Source organism: Ptychodera flava, chromosome 5, assembly GCF_041260155.1.
Source record: "Ptychodera flava strain L36383 chromosome 5, AS_Pfla_20210202, whole genome shotgun sequence".
NCBI lineage: Eukaryota > Metazoa > Hemichordata > Enteropneusta > Ptychoderidae > Ptychodera > Ptychodera flava.
In genome coordinates, this window is record NC_091932.1 from 27,055,889 (window position 1) to 27,070,276 (window position 14,388).

Below are 14,388 nucleotides of genomic sequence, written 5' to 3' on the forward strand. Positions count from 1 at the left end.
ACGTTTGCAACATCCCCTTCTCAAATTTTCACAAAATTTTTCTACACCTCGCTACACGTTCTTAACTAAGATACAAGATTGGTGTCCCTCTGGCGAGTAAAAAGTGACCATCTAAACAGCCCCAACACCTTGCTACACTTCGCTACCTGGGCAACACCAACTTTTCAAATTTTCACACAATCTTTCTAGACTTGGTTACACTTTGCTACACCAGTTTGTTAACTATGCTACAAGATTGTTGTATCTCTGGCGAGTAAAAAGTGACCATCTTACATCCCCAACATCTTGCTAAACTACGCTACGTTCGCAACACCCCTTCTCAAATTTTCACAAAATTTTTCTACACTTCGCTACACGTTCTTACCTACGATGCAAGATGGGTGTCCCTCTAGCGTTAAAAGGTGACCATCTTATAGCCCCCAACAACTTGCTACACTTCAATATGTTCGCAACACCCATTTCTCAAATTTTTACAAAATGTTATTTCTCGTCTTAAACTTCGCTACACATTCTTAACTACGATACAAGAGTAAAAAGTGACCATCTTATAGCCCCAACACCTTGCTAGACTTCGCTATGTTCGCAACACCCCTTCTCAAATTTTCACAATTTTTTTCTATACTTGGTTACACTACGCTACACTAAGATTGTTAACTATGCTACAAGACTAGTGTCTCTTTGGCGAGTAAAAAAGTGACCATCTTACAGCCCAAAACACCTCGCTACACTTCGCTACGTTCGCAACACCCCATTCTCAAATTTTCATAAAAATATTTCTAGACTTGGTTACACTTCGCTACACTAAGTTTGTTAACTATGCTACATGATTGTGTCTCTCTGGCGAGTAAAAGGTGACCATTTTACTGCCCAAACACCTCGCAAAGTTCGCAACACCCCCTTGTCAAATTTTCACAAAATAGTTTTAGACTTGGTTACACTTTGCAAAACGTTCTTATATACACTACAATGTTGGTGTCCTCTCTAGCGAGTAAAAAGTGATCATCTTACATCCCTAACACCTTGCTAAACTACGCTACGTTTGCAACATCCCCTTCTCAAATTTTCACAAAATTTTTCTACACCTCGCTACACGTTCTTAACTAAGATACAAGATTGGTGTCCCTCTGGCGAGTAAAAAGTGACCATCTAACAGCCCCAACACCTTGCTACACTTCGCTACCTGGGCAACACCAACTTTTCAAATTTTCACACAATCTTTCTAGACTTGGTTACACTTTGCTACACCAAGTTTGTTAACTATGCTACAAGATTGTTGTCTCTCTGGCGAGTAAAAAGTGACCATCTTACATCCCCAACATCTTGCTAAACTACGCTACGTTCGCAACACCCCCTTCTCAAATTTTCACAAAATTTTTCTACACTTCGCTACACGTTCTTACCTACGATGCAAGATGGGTGTCCCTCTAGCGTTAAAAGGTGACCATCTTATAGCCCCAACAACTTGCTACACTTCAATATGTTCGCAACACCCATTTCTCAAATTTTTACAAAATGTTATTTCTCGTCTTAAACTTCGCTACACATTCTTAACTACGATACAAGATTGTTGTCCCTCTGGCGAGTAAAAAGTGACCATCTTATAGCCCCAACACCTTGCTAGACTATGTTCGCAACACCCCATTCTCAAATTTTCACAATTTTTTTCTAGACTTGGTTACACTACGCTACACTAAGATTGTTAACTATGCTACAAGATTAGTGTCTCTTTGGCGAGTAAAAAAGTGACCATCTTACAGCCCAAAACACCTCGCTACACTTCGCTACGTTCGCAACACCCCATTCTCAAATTTTCATAAAAATATTTCTAGACTTGGTTACACTTCGCTACACTAAGTTTGTTAACTATGCTACATGATTGTGTCTCTCTGGCGAGTAAAAAGTGACCATTTTACTGCCCAAACACCTCGCAAAGTTCGCAACACCCCTTGTCAAATTTTCACAAAATAGTTTTAGACTTGGTTACACTTTGCAAAACGTTCTTATATACACTACAATGTTGGTGTCCTCTCTAGCGAGTAAAAAGTGATCATCTTACATCCCTAACACCTTGCTAAACTACGCTACGTTTGCAACATTTCTCGTTTTACATATTTTGCAAACAAAAACACTGGTGACATTATATCGGAAAAACATTACGTGTTTTTTTCATGTGTTATATCTACTGATTCGGAGTGCACGCATTTATCATTTCCAATGTAGTTCGGCGGTGGATAATTTTGTTGTTTCAGAACACACTAATTCAAGCCTGCGAGTCAGTTTTCACAGAAATGCGTTCCTTTGCGACAACTTCAAAGGGCATACATCTTGTGACAAGATTTCTAAAGGTCGGTTCCAGGCTTGGCTTCCCTTTTCCTTTGACCGGTGATAAAGTAAACTGCTGAAACAAACAGGTTAATATCAGAAACATTTCATTCCTCGACAAAGTCTCTCCTACGCACATACGGCATCCAGTCGAAAAAGGGAAGTAACTCTCTTGTCTTTTCTCAATACGGCCTTCGTCGTCTAAGAATCGTTCTGTAGGGAAAACATAAAAAATGTCTGTATCTTTCTTTACGGACTATACTTCTACAAATCAGTGATCTCTCATGATTTTGTATAGTCTACCTCGAAAAAATGAACCAAAGGGTACCATATGATTGTTATGCAATGGAATGTTACCAACAAGGGATCAAGTTTTAAGTGAATTTTTTGTTAACCTTATTAGCATATGCAAATGACCATGATCTCGGCTACTCTATACTTTGATCTTTAACTGCTGTTGGATCGCAACATCTCCTTCTGTTGCTGTCATCAGTAATTTTGTATCATATCCAGTCAAACTTTATAAAACAATTTATATTTCAAAAAGGTAGAAACCTTAAAGTGCTACATTAGTTTGTTGTTATGTTGCTTTTTTACTCGGAAGGCAGAAGAACACACTAATTATCAATATATATTTGCTACACAATGACCTTGTCAAAAACACTGCTATATAGAAATTTTGATTCAACATACCTGGGCAAAATTTCTCAGGCTCCTTCCAGTATTCCTCATCCATGTGCAGATTCTGAAAGTTAGTCCATATTTGGGTCCCTTTTGGTATGTTATAGCCACCTATGGGATTGGATATAGCAGGATTCAGTCCTCTATAATCAAATAATCCTGGTAAACTATGCAGACATATTGTTCACATAATTTTCATCCCCTCTCATCAAATGCTAGATGCCTGAAATGATTGGAAGTTCTTGTAATAAATGAAAATGACTGCACTTTTCAAAGTTTAAGAAACCACTCCTGCTATTAAACGGAAAGCAAGAGCTCATTAGCATGTACACCTCCGATAGGCGGAACGTCAATAGAATAGTTCTATTTACTCTTCGAAATTAGTACACAATATATGTACTTGCTTCGAATGTTTACAAGAAGGTGAAAAGAAGACCTACCAATTACAGTGTTCTCCGTGGTTTCATGAGGTACGTTATGCGGCATAGTTGTTCTGATTCTCATTACTTCGCGGATGATAGATTCGCAGTACGGTAATTTAGCCTTGTCGGACAACAATGGTAACCGATCTCTTCCGATGACATCATCTATTTCTTTGTGTACTTTTGCCTGAACATCGGGATAGCTGACCAAGTAAGCCACACACCAAATCAAGGTTTCAGTTGTTGTGTCGACCCCGGCTGGTATGAGAGTATGATATTGAAATGTCTGAGTACAGACAACTACAAAAAACAATCTACAATTGTTGCAAACAGGTGTTTGTTTGTCTTTAGACTGCACAACAGTTCAAGTTCAAATTATTTCTTTGTTCAACATGAACCGTAATGTAAAATAACAATGCCCTTCCCATTTCCTTACTAATGGTAAATACGGTAAGTTTTTGAATTTGAACTCACAACATACGGCAGCTAGTCACCTAGCAGAGAAGCCACAGACAGAACCGCTCAACCAAATCCCCACTTCCAAAACAGAGTGGGTCAATAATCGAGCCAAGTTATTACAATTTATCTGACTGTGACCCCTCCACACGCTATAGAGTTAGCACTTACGCTCGTACACTCACTATAACACATCGCACACATTACAGAGTATATCAAGGCATTGAATACATTGCACGAATTCATGCGATTTAGCAGGAGTAACAAAATATGTTATCGAAGCATGTTTGAATCGTTTACTAAGTTTCACATATCACAATTCAAATAATTTGGCACAAGACCAAGAACCAATTTCCTGTAAGCCAAGATAGCATCAGTAGCGTTGAGCTAAATTTTTCTATATTTATCAAAACATTCAGCAGCACGCAGCCTTTTTGGCAGGTGTACGGTTAATGTGTACTTGACTACTGATAAATATTTTGTGTGGGCAAGACAACCGAAAGTTTGAGTCAGCATGAAAATAGCGCCACATTGGCACTTTTGTGGAAAATCTCCAAATTAATAACGCGAAGATTTTCTTAAAATTATTTTATCATATAATATATAAGTGACTTGCAAGGTTCACAGAGAGCTAAATGAAATGCTGGTAATATAAACGAGCATTGATGTAAGGTGTTCGTTTCGTAAAATAATGAGTGAGACCTATCCAACGTTTTCTTGTCTTTCCCTGGCCTTTCCTAACTATTTTTAATGTACTAACGTGAGTAAAACAATTTGTCAGTTAGTAAACATGCAATTCTACCCCACACAACTTCAACAATTTGCCAATCAATGAAAGGTCTTAAGCAAATCTAAAATGATGTGTATCTGTGATAGAAACTTGAAATCATAACGACAAAGCAAATAAAATAACTTCGTTTTACACAGTATGTTTTTCACTGGGACTGAACACTCATGTTTTGATAACTGTGAAAGGTCAATTAAATTACAGCACATGGTCGAAGTTGTATGTTAAAGTTTAAAATTCAAAAGTGGTATATCCTAATTCAAAACTGCTCGCCATTGTAGTCAACTCTTAAATATATTCAAACAACACAGACTGAAATTTAGTGTGGTTAGGTACATTCTAGATGAGTTACCACATTGTGTTCAAAGTAGAACACCATCAAATGAACAAAATAGACAAGTATTAAATTGTAATACAGATCGATTGTCCCTTTCTGCAGCCAGTTATTGATCAGTCTATTTGATGATCTTTAATATCAGCTGATATCAGCAGTCAGAAGATGAGCCTTTAGAGCTAGGAATCTAACTCTCTCTCCATCTTTTCACACTCCACATTTTGAAAGCCATGTGAAAAATGAAATTATTCCCTGTCATTCCAAGGTGATGCCTCATTAGCTGAAGTCATCACAGTGTGCCCAGCTCCGACAGTTATTCCGAAAACTATCATTTCAAAAAATCAATTTGGAAAACTCTTTAGCATGATACTTTTTGGTATTGTGACAGTCAACTAGAAACTAAATTTTTCACTATTGGTTTAGATACATATTCGGTGTCTCTGCAATAACTGGGAATTTGAATGCCCAATTAAGTAACTGAAATTGGTGATACCGTTACTTCTTTCCCTTTGAGAGACATTCATTTTTTAAGTGCTGATCGTCATTCTGTGACCTCAATAAAGGTAAATGTCTGCAGCCCAGCTGTGCACAGCACAGCATTGTCTTTGCAACACCCATGAAAGTCAAACTTCCGAACTAGTAGTCATTAAATTGCTATGAGAATTTCTTGTGAAATATTATACGAAGGCTTTATATAATTTGGAAACTTGGTGAATAATTGAATCAGCATCTCGTCAACTCAACCATAAACATGCAACAGACTGATTATATTTTTCCGGCTATTATTCGACTAAGACAAAAACTGTGCTGTTTTTCATTCAATTGCTTTCTTTTTCTCTTCTGGGCGGTTTCCTGAATTACGATTTCTTTCTTATCATTTGCATTTTACTCAGTTAAAGAGAGTAGATATTTAAAGCGTTTGTGTAGATGTCCGCTTCCCCTCCATCCTGCTGCTATACCCTAGCACTCCTGCCCGCCTTATTGATTCTAATCTACATTAGAAACTTGAAAACACTTAAAATGTTTTACTATGTATGCAATGTATAACTGTCCACTTCGGGTTAAATACACATCACACATCAGAGCGTGATGACTTAAGCTATTGAAGCATCACCTTTGAATGACAGGAATAATTTCATTTCTCACATGGCTTTCGAATACATTTCTCTCTTAAATGGTGCAAGGCAAGGTGGATCTTGTCATCTTAGCTATTTAATATATATGTTGATGATTTTAGTTGTATTTTGTCGAAGACGAAAACTGGTTGTAACATTCGAGGAATTTGCATAAACCACCTAATGTATGCCGATGATATTTGTCTAATTAGTCCTTCTGTGAAAGGGACTCAGACGTTCGTTAATATTTGCAGTTGGTACGGTGACAGTCACGATATCATTTTCATAACAAGAAAACAAGTTGCATGTGTGTTATTTCCGAAGCCTCTAGAGTTCGTCGCATTCCTCCTGTCTATCTTGGAGGAGTTAAATTGACTTTTGTTACAAAGATAAAGCATCTCTAGGTTACGACAAAAACAACACTACTACGGGAAAATTTGTAATGATGATGTCAAGATGTAAGCGGACAATCGTTGCGGAGGAACTACGATAGTAAGTGAAAAGTTATGCCAAAGTTTGCATAATTTGAGGAATAAATCCCTGTTGCATATATCTAGGCTTTGTGAGAAAACATCAATAGGAACAAAGTCAACATTATTGGACGAATGGAAGTCGACTTCGAGATTCCCGCCAAGAAATTTTTCTATCATGCTTATATTATCACAAATTCCACGTATGACTGATTGATCAGATTTTACATCATGTTCACTTCAAAACAAGCCACAGTAGAACGATGTGATACCTCACTGAAAGTTAACAGTTGCCACTGTAGAACGCGTGTTCTGTAACCTCCTTAGATACTTCAGAAAGTCTGGCAGTTAGCAGACAACTTTCATGTCAGACATAGGTATAGACAATGGAAACTGTGCCTAGTAAAAGCCCGACCACATGATGATGTTAAGTTGGGAGTTGGCTTTGCATAAGAACTGGTTACTGTAAACAATTGATGTGTGAAAGTTAGAGTTATAAACCCAAGAGATAAGCCTGAGAAGATATATAAGCATATAAATCTAGGTGTATTTGAAGTTACTGACGACGATGATGTTATTGCATGAGTATGGAATTTGGATGCTAGAGATGTTGATGGTAATGTAGTGAGTTCCAGATCTAGGCATGTGACACTGAGACGGAGACTGACTTTAGCAACCCATGGTGAATTCTGGTAAAGTATTGCCTAAGGTTATTTCGAGGAGACACATGGTCTGTGTAACACAGATTTGTCTGCCTAGCAGATTAGACAGATTGATGAGCTGTTAATGGAATATGATGTAATATTTGTGGAACATGACAAAGATTTGGGAAAATCTAGATACTGGAGATAATCCAAAAGACACGTATATACATATGAGAACATAATCAATCTACGTTAGGCAATGACGTAATCTGACCATACACCAGCCGATGGTACAGCCTATCTTTGTGAAATACCGTAAATTGAACAACATCACAAAGAAGGATGTTTACCCAGTTCTATGCATCGAATAGTCCATCGAATAGCCATTTGGCAAGCACATTAGTTTTCGAAAATGGACTTAGCGTCAGGATATTGGCAAATTGAAGTTGCATTGGAAGATAGAGATACCACCGCCTTTGTTTCATACAATAGACTCTGTGAATTAAACATTATGCCATTTGGTTTGTGTAACATGCCAAGCACCTTTCAATGCTTGATGGAATTTACCGAAGGGTCAATATGCCTGATTTATCTGGATGACATTGTGGTGTTTTAAAAACATTTGATGAACACCTACAACATTTGCGAGAGGTCTTAAATCGATTTGAAGAAGCCGGGCAGAAATTAAAATGTAGTAAATGTCACTTCTATAAGACTGAAATAGATCATTAGGACATATCGTTACACGACATGACTTAAGATCACACCCAAAGAAATTAATTCAGTAAAGGACTATCCTCATCCGAATAATATTCTTCAGTTACTGAATTTCCTTGGATTAGCATCGTACTATCAACGGGGTGTGCAAACCTTTGCCAAAGTCACTCATTGCTAAACAAACTGTTGATACAGGACATTGCATTTGAATGGAGTACTGAATGTGAAGACCCCTTTTGCACTTTGAAGTCAGTGCTTATTTCCAATCCACTACTCGGACATCCTGATTTTGATGAACCGTTTGTCCTGCGTATAGATTCATGTTACACTACTATTGGATCTTGTTTGATACAGGTACGTGACAATAAAGAAGTTTTAATTTCTTATGCCGGTCGAACTTTCCCAAACATGAGAAATACAATTCAACAATCGAGAAAGAAGCTCTTGCCATAATTTGGTCGATTAAGTATTTCCGACCATAGCCTTTATGGTAGATGCTTTATTGAAATGGTTAACGACTATTCGTTACATTGTAAGAACATTTGTAATTGAAATTTTTTGTCGTGTTTTCCCCGACTGGTAGTAGTGCTTTTTGAAACATTTTCTCATCGTGCTATTTTGTACGTAACATCGTTTTTAAAGATTTTTAATTTTTTTAATCAGCACTCACTGCAATTTTTACGATAACTATTATACGTGTATGTAGGCCAATAAGTATGGGTGTACCCCTTTTTCCAAATCGTTTGTTGCACAAACTGTTTATTCCCTTATTACGCTTTGAAGAATATTTTACATTTAAGTATAAAATATCATTTATATCCTTTTATGGAATTATACTTTTCTTATTTATTTATTTATTTATTTATTTACTTCCATGATTCAACCAAATTTTTATGTCACTGTAGAAAGGTTCTTTTTATACTGTGACGATTAATATATTTGGAACATTTGGCTTGCTGTAGTCGCACTCTCAAGTCAAGTACTATTTATGCCATGTATCATTTTTTAAATACATCATTTGTGTTACCAGCATAAGACAAAGACCATACGATATGAAGCCAAATGGCATAAATTTAAAAGGATTAGCTGTATAACATTAGAGATATTAAAAACTATGTCACATTACAGTGGCCTGGACACAATGTATCCGGATCCCATATAATTATTAATTCTATATTAAGTTACTGTTAGCACACAAGAACGTATATGAGTTTTGTAATATTTTTAGAGTATGGAAGACAATTATTATACTCTACAAGAGTTTCATCTATCATCCAAAAATAAAAGGAATGAATTACCTCCAAATACATCAGATACTATTTGTCGTGCTTGGACGTCTGTCAACACATCAGCCTGGTTTGTACCTTTCAATTCTGCTTGTAACTTCAAAACATCATGAACAACATTAGAATCGCTACCTATCAAAGAAGAAAGTTGAAATGACCGTAAATCACTGACAACGAACATTATCATTCTAAGTTCTGATAGTATTTGTAGGAGTTATAGATTGACAAAATCAGCAATTCTGAAAAAGGTGTTCATCATGAGATAATCATGAGGAGGAGCATAATGACAGTGATAATTCTGATGATAATTGTGTTTGTATTTTTCAGTAAAATTCAAAAACATATTATCATTGATGAATGTAAAAAGTTAGATATTATTTGTATATTATAAAATAAAGACGTTAGTGTGAATCATTACGAATATAACATTGTGTCGAGAGAAAGCGTAGAAACAAAGAAACTATTTACTACATGGACGAGAGTTCAGAATCTTCATGATGTTTAAATATAGCCACTCTCTTTGTGCAAACAAGAGCATATTAGTACATACTCCAGCTAATTCTACTTTTCGAGTACATGTCACATATGAATCTTGACTATGTTATCATTTCAATATTTCTACCGTTTAGTTGTTTATACGATACCTTCTTGTATATTCATCCTATGATCGTCGATCTTGGACTGGATAAATCTTAACCAAGTATTGGCAACTTTCTTCATCTGACGGATCGTTTTGGTTGGTATATACTTAAGTATTGGCTCAATGTCAGCCAGCGTGCCATTTGCAAAGATATCATCCATATCGTTAACGATTTGCATGATGTTTTTGAATTCAGTGTCATCAAAGTCATAGCTGAAACAAGACATGATACATGTGTAGATTGCGAAGACGTGGGACATGCCACTGTTCTCCAATGATAAATGTCAAAAGAAAATCATGGCACTTTAAGGAGATGGGTCCCTATCAATTTTAAGTTATAATGATGCTACAATACTAATCACCAGGATTTCTATGAAATCGTCAGAGAATATTCTTGAGAAAGCTTTAAAATTAACTCTCGAATAAGATATCCTAGCTCTGACATAGGTTCCATTTCTCCAATAGCATCTAACAGTCCGAGATTTTCGTGTTTGCAATACGTAGATGAATAGCAGACAAATGAATCTTCACGAAACATCAATAGAATGAATGAACACACAAAATAAGAAACTCCCAAAGGTGAAAACAGTTAATATCAGTTAATGTAACACTATGTTGTTTTAGCTAGAAAATGCTTTTATCTAATCATCAGATTTATTACCGATTGCTGTATTGAGAAACCTAAAACTCGAGATTTCAAGAAAAATTAATTGGCTCCAAAAACTCCCCTGAGAAAACTCGAGCCCTCGCGAGCTCGTGATCCATTTTTAACGCGATGATGAAAAATTAGGTTTAGAAATTTAAAGCAATATCCAAGGGAAGAACATTTGTTAATCAGTGGTGAGCAGTGATATAAACAAAGCAAAATTGACTTTCAAGCATTGAAACAGCTTCGCATAAATGCCTGAATGCTGAGGATATTAAAGGCAAAATACCACCGGGATTGAATAAGAATCTGCTTGAATGCACAGAATGGTATGCCGAGATATGCTCAAACTGACAAGCTCTTACTAGTAATACACAAACGAAATTAATACACTCAGTTCTGTTACTCCTTCTCTTAAATGTCAATAATGAAAGGTACTGCAAAGTGTGGACAAGGACGTTAATGCCGCTAAGAGCGTTGGAAAATACTGTCCGTTTGCAAACTTATATTATATTCTTATATTCGTGACGAGGGCATCCATTTGCCGAGGGGTGACAATATCCATTACCACAATAAATTTTCTTGCAATTTCCAACGCCGGTATAGGGCGCGATCTAGTGTGCGCTGAAATTCTGTGCAAATGTATATTCAGAGCCTCCAACATACCCTGGTCTTAATCCCGTTGGTCCCTTGGAAATGTCTTAGTTAATCAGTCGATGTTAGCGTGAAAACATATATATTTTCGCTGGTTAATATACATTGTTAATTGATGTGTTTAAAAGTTTTAGGTCAACAAAAGTCGAAGCAAATGAAATGGTAACAAAAGTTAGCCTTATTTTCTCCTCTCCTAGAGCTTGTGCAAGCTTTCATTAAAATACGGATAGTTTTCAATCGGATTCGAACCCACAATATACGGCATCAGTCGCCTTGCTGAGAGACCTGAGACAGAACCAGTCGGCTAAATCTCCACTCCCAAAAAAGAGTGGTTCAATAGCCGGCTAAGTTGTTACATTTTTCTGACTTAGACCTTTCAACACGTTGTAGAGTTCGTGAAGCACTCACGCACGCATGCTCACTATCATACATCGCACATACACACTTTATCGAAGCGAAGAAACGAATTTCATCGCTTTAACTGGGCGAACGATAACCTCGGGGACAATTCTGTCCACCAGCAGTGTTACCGACCCAGGATAGAAAATACGGATAGTTTTCAATCGGATTCGAACCCACAACATACGGCATCAGTCGCCTAGCTGAGAGACCTGAGACAGAACCAGTCGGCTAAATCTCCACTCCCAAAAAAGAGTGGTTCAATAGCCGGCTAAGTTGTTACATTTTTCTGACTGAGACCTTTCAACACGTTGTAGAGTTCGTGAAGCACTCACGCACGCATGCTCACTATCATACATCGCACATACACACTTTATCGAAGCGAAGAAACGAATTTCATCGCTTTAACTGGGCGAACGATAACCTCGGGGACAATTCTGTCCACCAGCAGTGTTACCGACCCAGGATAGAAAATGCGGATAGTTTTCAATCGGATTCGAACCCACAACATACGGCATCAGTCGCCTAGCTGAGAGGCCTGAGACAGAACCAGTCGGCTAAATCTCCACTCCCAAAAAAGAGTGGTTCAATAGCCGGCTAAGTTGTTACATTTTTCTGACTGAGACCTTTCAACACGTTGTAGAGTTCGTGAAGCACTCACGCACGCATGCTCACTATCATACATCGCACATACACACTTTATCGAAGCAAAGAAACGAATTTCATCGCTTTAACTGGGCGAACGATAACCTCGGGGACAATTCTGTCCACCAGCAGTGTTACCGACCCAGGATAGAAAATACGGATAGTTTTCAATCGGATTCGAACCCACAACATACGGCATCAGTCGCCTAGCTGAGAGGCCTGAGACAGAACCAGTCGGCTAAATCTCCACTCCCAAAAAGAGTGGTTCAATAGCCGGCTAAGTTGTTACATTTTTCTGACTGAGACCGCTCAACACGTTGTAGAGTTCGTGAAGCACTCACGCACGCATGCTCACTATCATACATCGCACATACACACTTTATCGAAGCAAAGAAACGAATTTCATCGCTTTAACTGGATGAACGATAACCTCTGGGACACTTCTGTCCACCAGCAGTGTTACCGACCCAGGATAGAAAATACGGATAGTTTTCAATCGGATTCGAACCCACAACATACGGCATCAGTCGCCTAGCTGAGAGGCCTGAGACAGAACCAGTCGGCTAAATCTCCACTCCCAAAAAAGAGTGGTTCAATAGCCGGCTAAGTTGTTACATTTTTCTGACTGAGACCTTTCAACACGTTGTAGAGTTAGTGAAGCACTCACGCACGCATGCTCACTATCATACATCGCACATACACACTTTATCGAAGCAAAGAAACGAATTTCATCGCTTTAACTGGGCGAACGATAACCTTGGGACACTTCTGTCCACCAGCAGTGTTACCGACCCAGGATAGAAAATACGGATAGTTTTCAATCGGATTTGAACCCACAACATACGGCATCAGTCGCCTAGCTGAGAGGCCTGAGACAGAACCAGTCGGCTAAATCTCCACTCCCAAAAAAGAGTGGTTCAATAGCCGGCTAAGTTGTTACATTTTTCTGACTGAGACCTTTCAACACGTTGTAGAGTTCGTGAAGCACTCACGCACGCATGCTCACTATCATACATCGCACATACACACTTTATCGAAGCAAAGAAACGAATTTCATCGCTTTAACTGGGCGAACGATAACCTTGGGGACAATTCTGTCCACCAGCAGTGTTACCGACCCAGGATAGAAAATACGGATAGTTTTCAATCGGATTTGAACCCACAACATACGGCATCAGTCGCCTAGCTGAGAGGCCTGAGACAGAACCAGTCGGCTAAATCTCCACTCCCAAAAAAGAGTGGTTCAATAGCCGGCTAAGTTGTTACATTTTTCTGACTGAGACCTTTCAACACGTTGTAGAGTTCGTGAAGCACTCACGCACGCATGCTCACTATCATACATCGCACATACACACGTTATTGAAGCAAAGAAACGAATTTCATCGCTTTAACTGGGCGAACGATAACCTCTGGGACAGTTCTGTCCACCAGCAGTGTTACCGACCCAGGATAGAAAATACGGATAGTTTTCAATCGGATTCGAACCCACAACATACGTCATCAGTCGCCTAGCTGAGAGGCCTGAGACAGAACCAGTCGGCTAAATCTCCACTCCCAAAAAAGAGTGGTTCAATAGCCGGCTAAGTTGTTACATTTTTCTGACTGAGACCTTTCAACACGTTGTAGAGTTCGTGAAGCACTCACGCACGCATGCTCTCTATCATACATAGCACATACACACTTTATCGAAGCGAAGAAACGAATTTCATCGCTTTAACTGGGCGAACGATAACCTCGGGACATTCTTTCCACCAGCAGTGTTACCGACCCAGGATAGAAAATACGGATAGTTTTCAATCGGATTCGAACCCACAACATACGGCATCAGTCGCCTAGCTGAGAGGCCTGAGACAGAACCAGTCGGCTAAATCTCCACTCCCAAAAAAGAGTGGTTCAATAGCCGGCTAAGTTGTTACATTTTTCTGACTGAGAGTTTGCAAACTTACCTAGCTAGGATTCTTTTTCTCACGGACAAATGACTCGAATAATATCGCCCATGTTATTTGGAATCCAGTTCTTGCTTAAATGGATCATGAAATTTTGAGATTTCTAAGAGTCGTTCAGATCGGCTACGAGCTAAGCTACCCTAGATATTTGGTTATTTTATAGTGTATTAAGGCTGCATCATTGTGTAAACTTTATCGTAAATGCATAATTGACATTGTTCATT

General features: G+C 38.3%; 1 protein-coding gene across 3 annotated transcripts in view; it reads right to left on the minus strand.

Annotated features, from left to right (window-relative positions):
- Positions 1-14,388, minus strand: part of LOC139133416 (cytochrome P450 1A5-like) — a 52,607-nt gene that overhangs the window by 20,264 nt on the left and 17,955 nt on the right. For 2 of the 3 annotated variants that reach the window (XM_070700003.1, XM_070700002.1), the window contains exons 6-7: positions 9,879-10,087; positions 9,247-9,366 (exon numbers count right to left, since the gene is read on the minus strand). In XM_070700003.1, the coding sequence (XP_070556104.1) occupies positions 9,247-9,366; positions 9,879-10,087 (329 nt within the window). Of the gene's footprint in view, positions 1-218; positions 2,536-3,015; positions 3,115-3,443; positions 3,684-9,246; positions 9,367-9,878; positions 10,088-14,388 lie in introns of those variants that run through there. The other variant, XM_070700004.1, reaches the window with a different exon arrangement.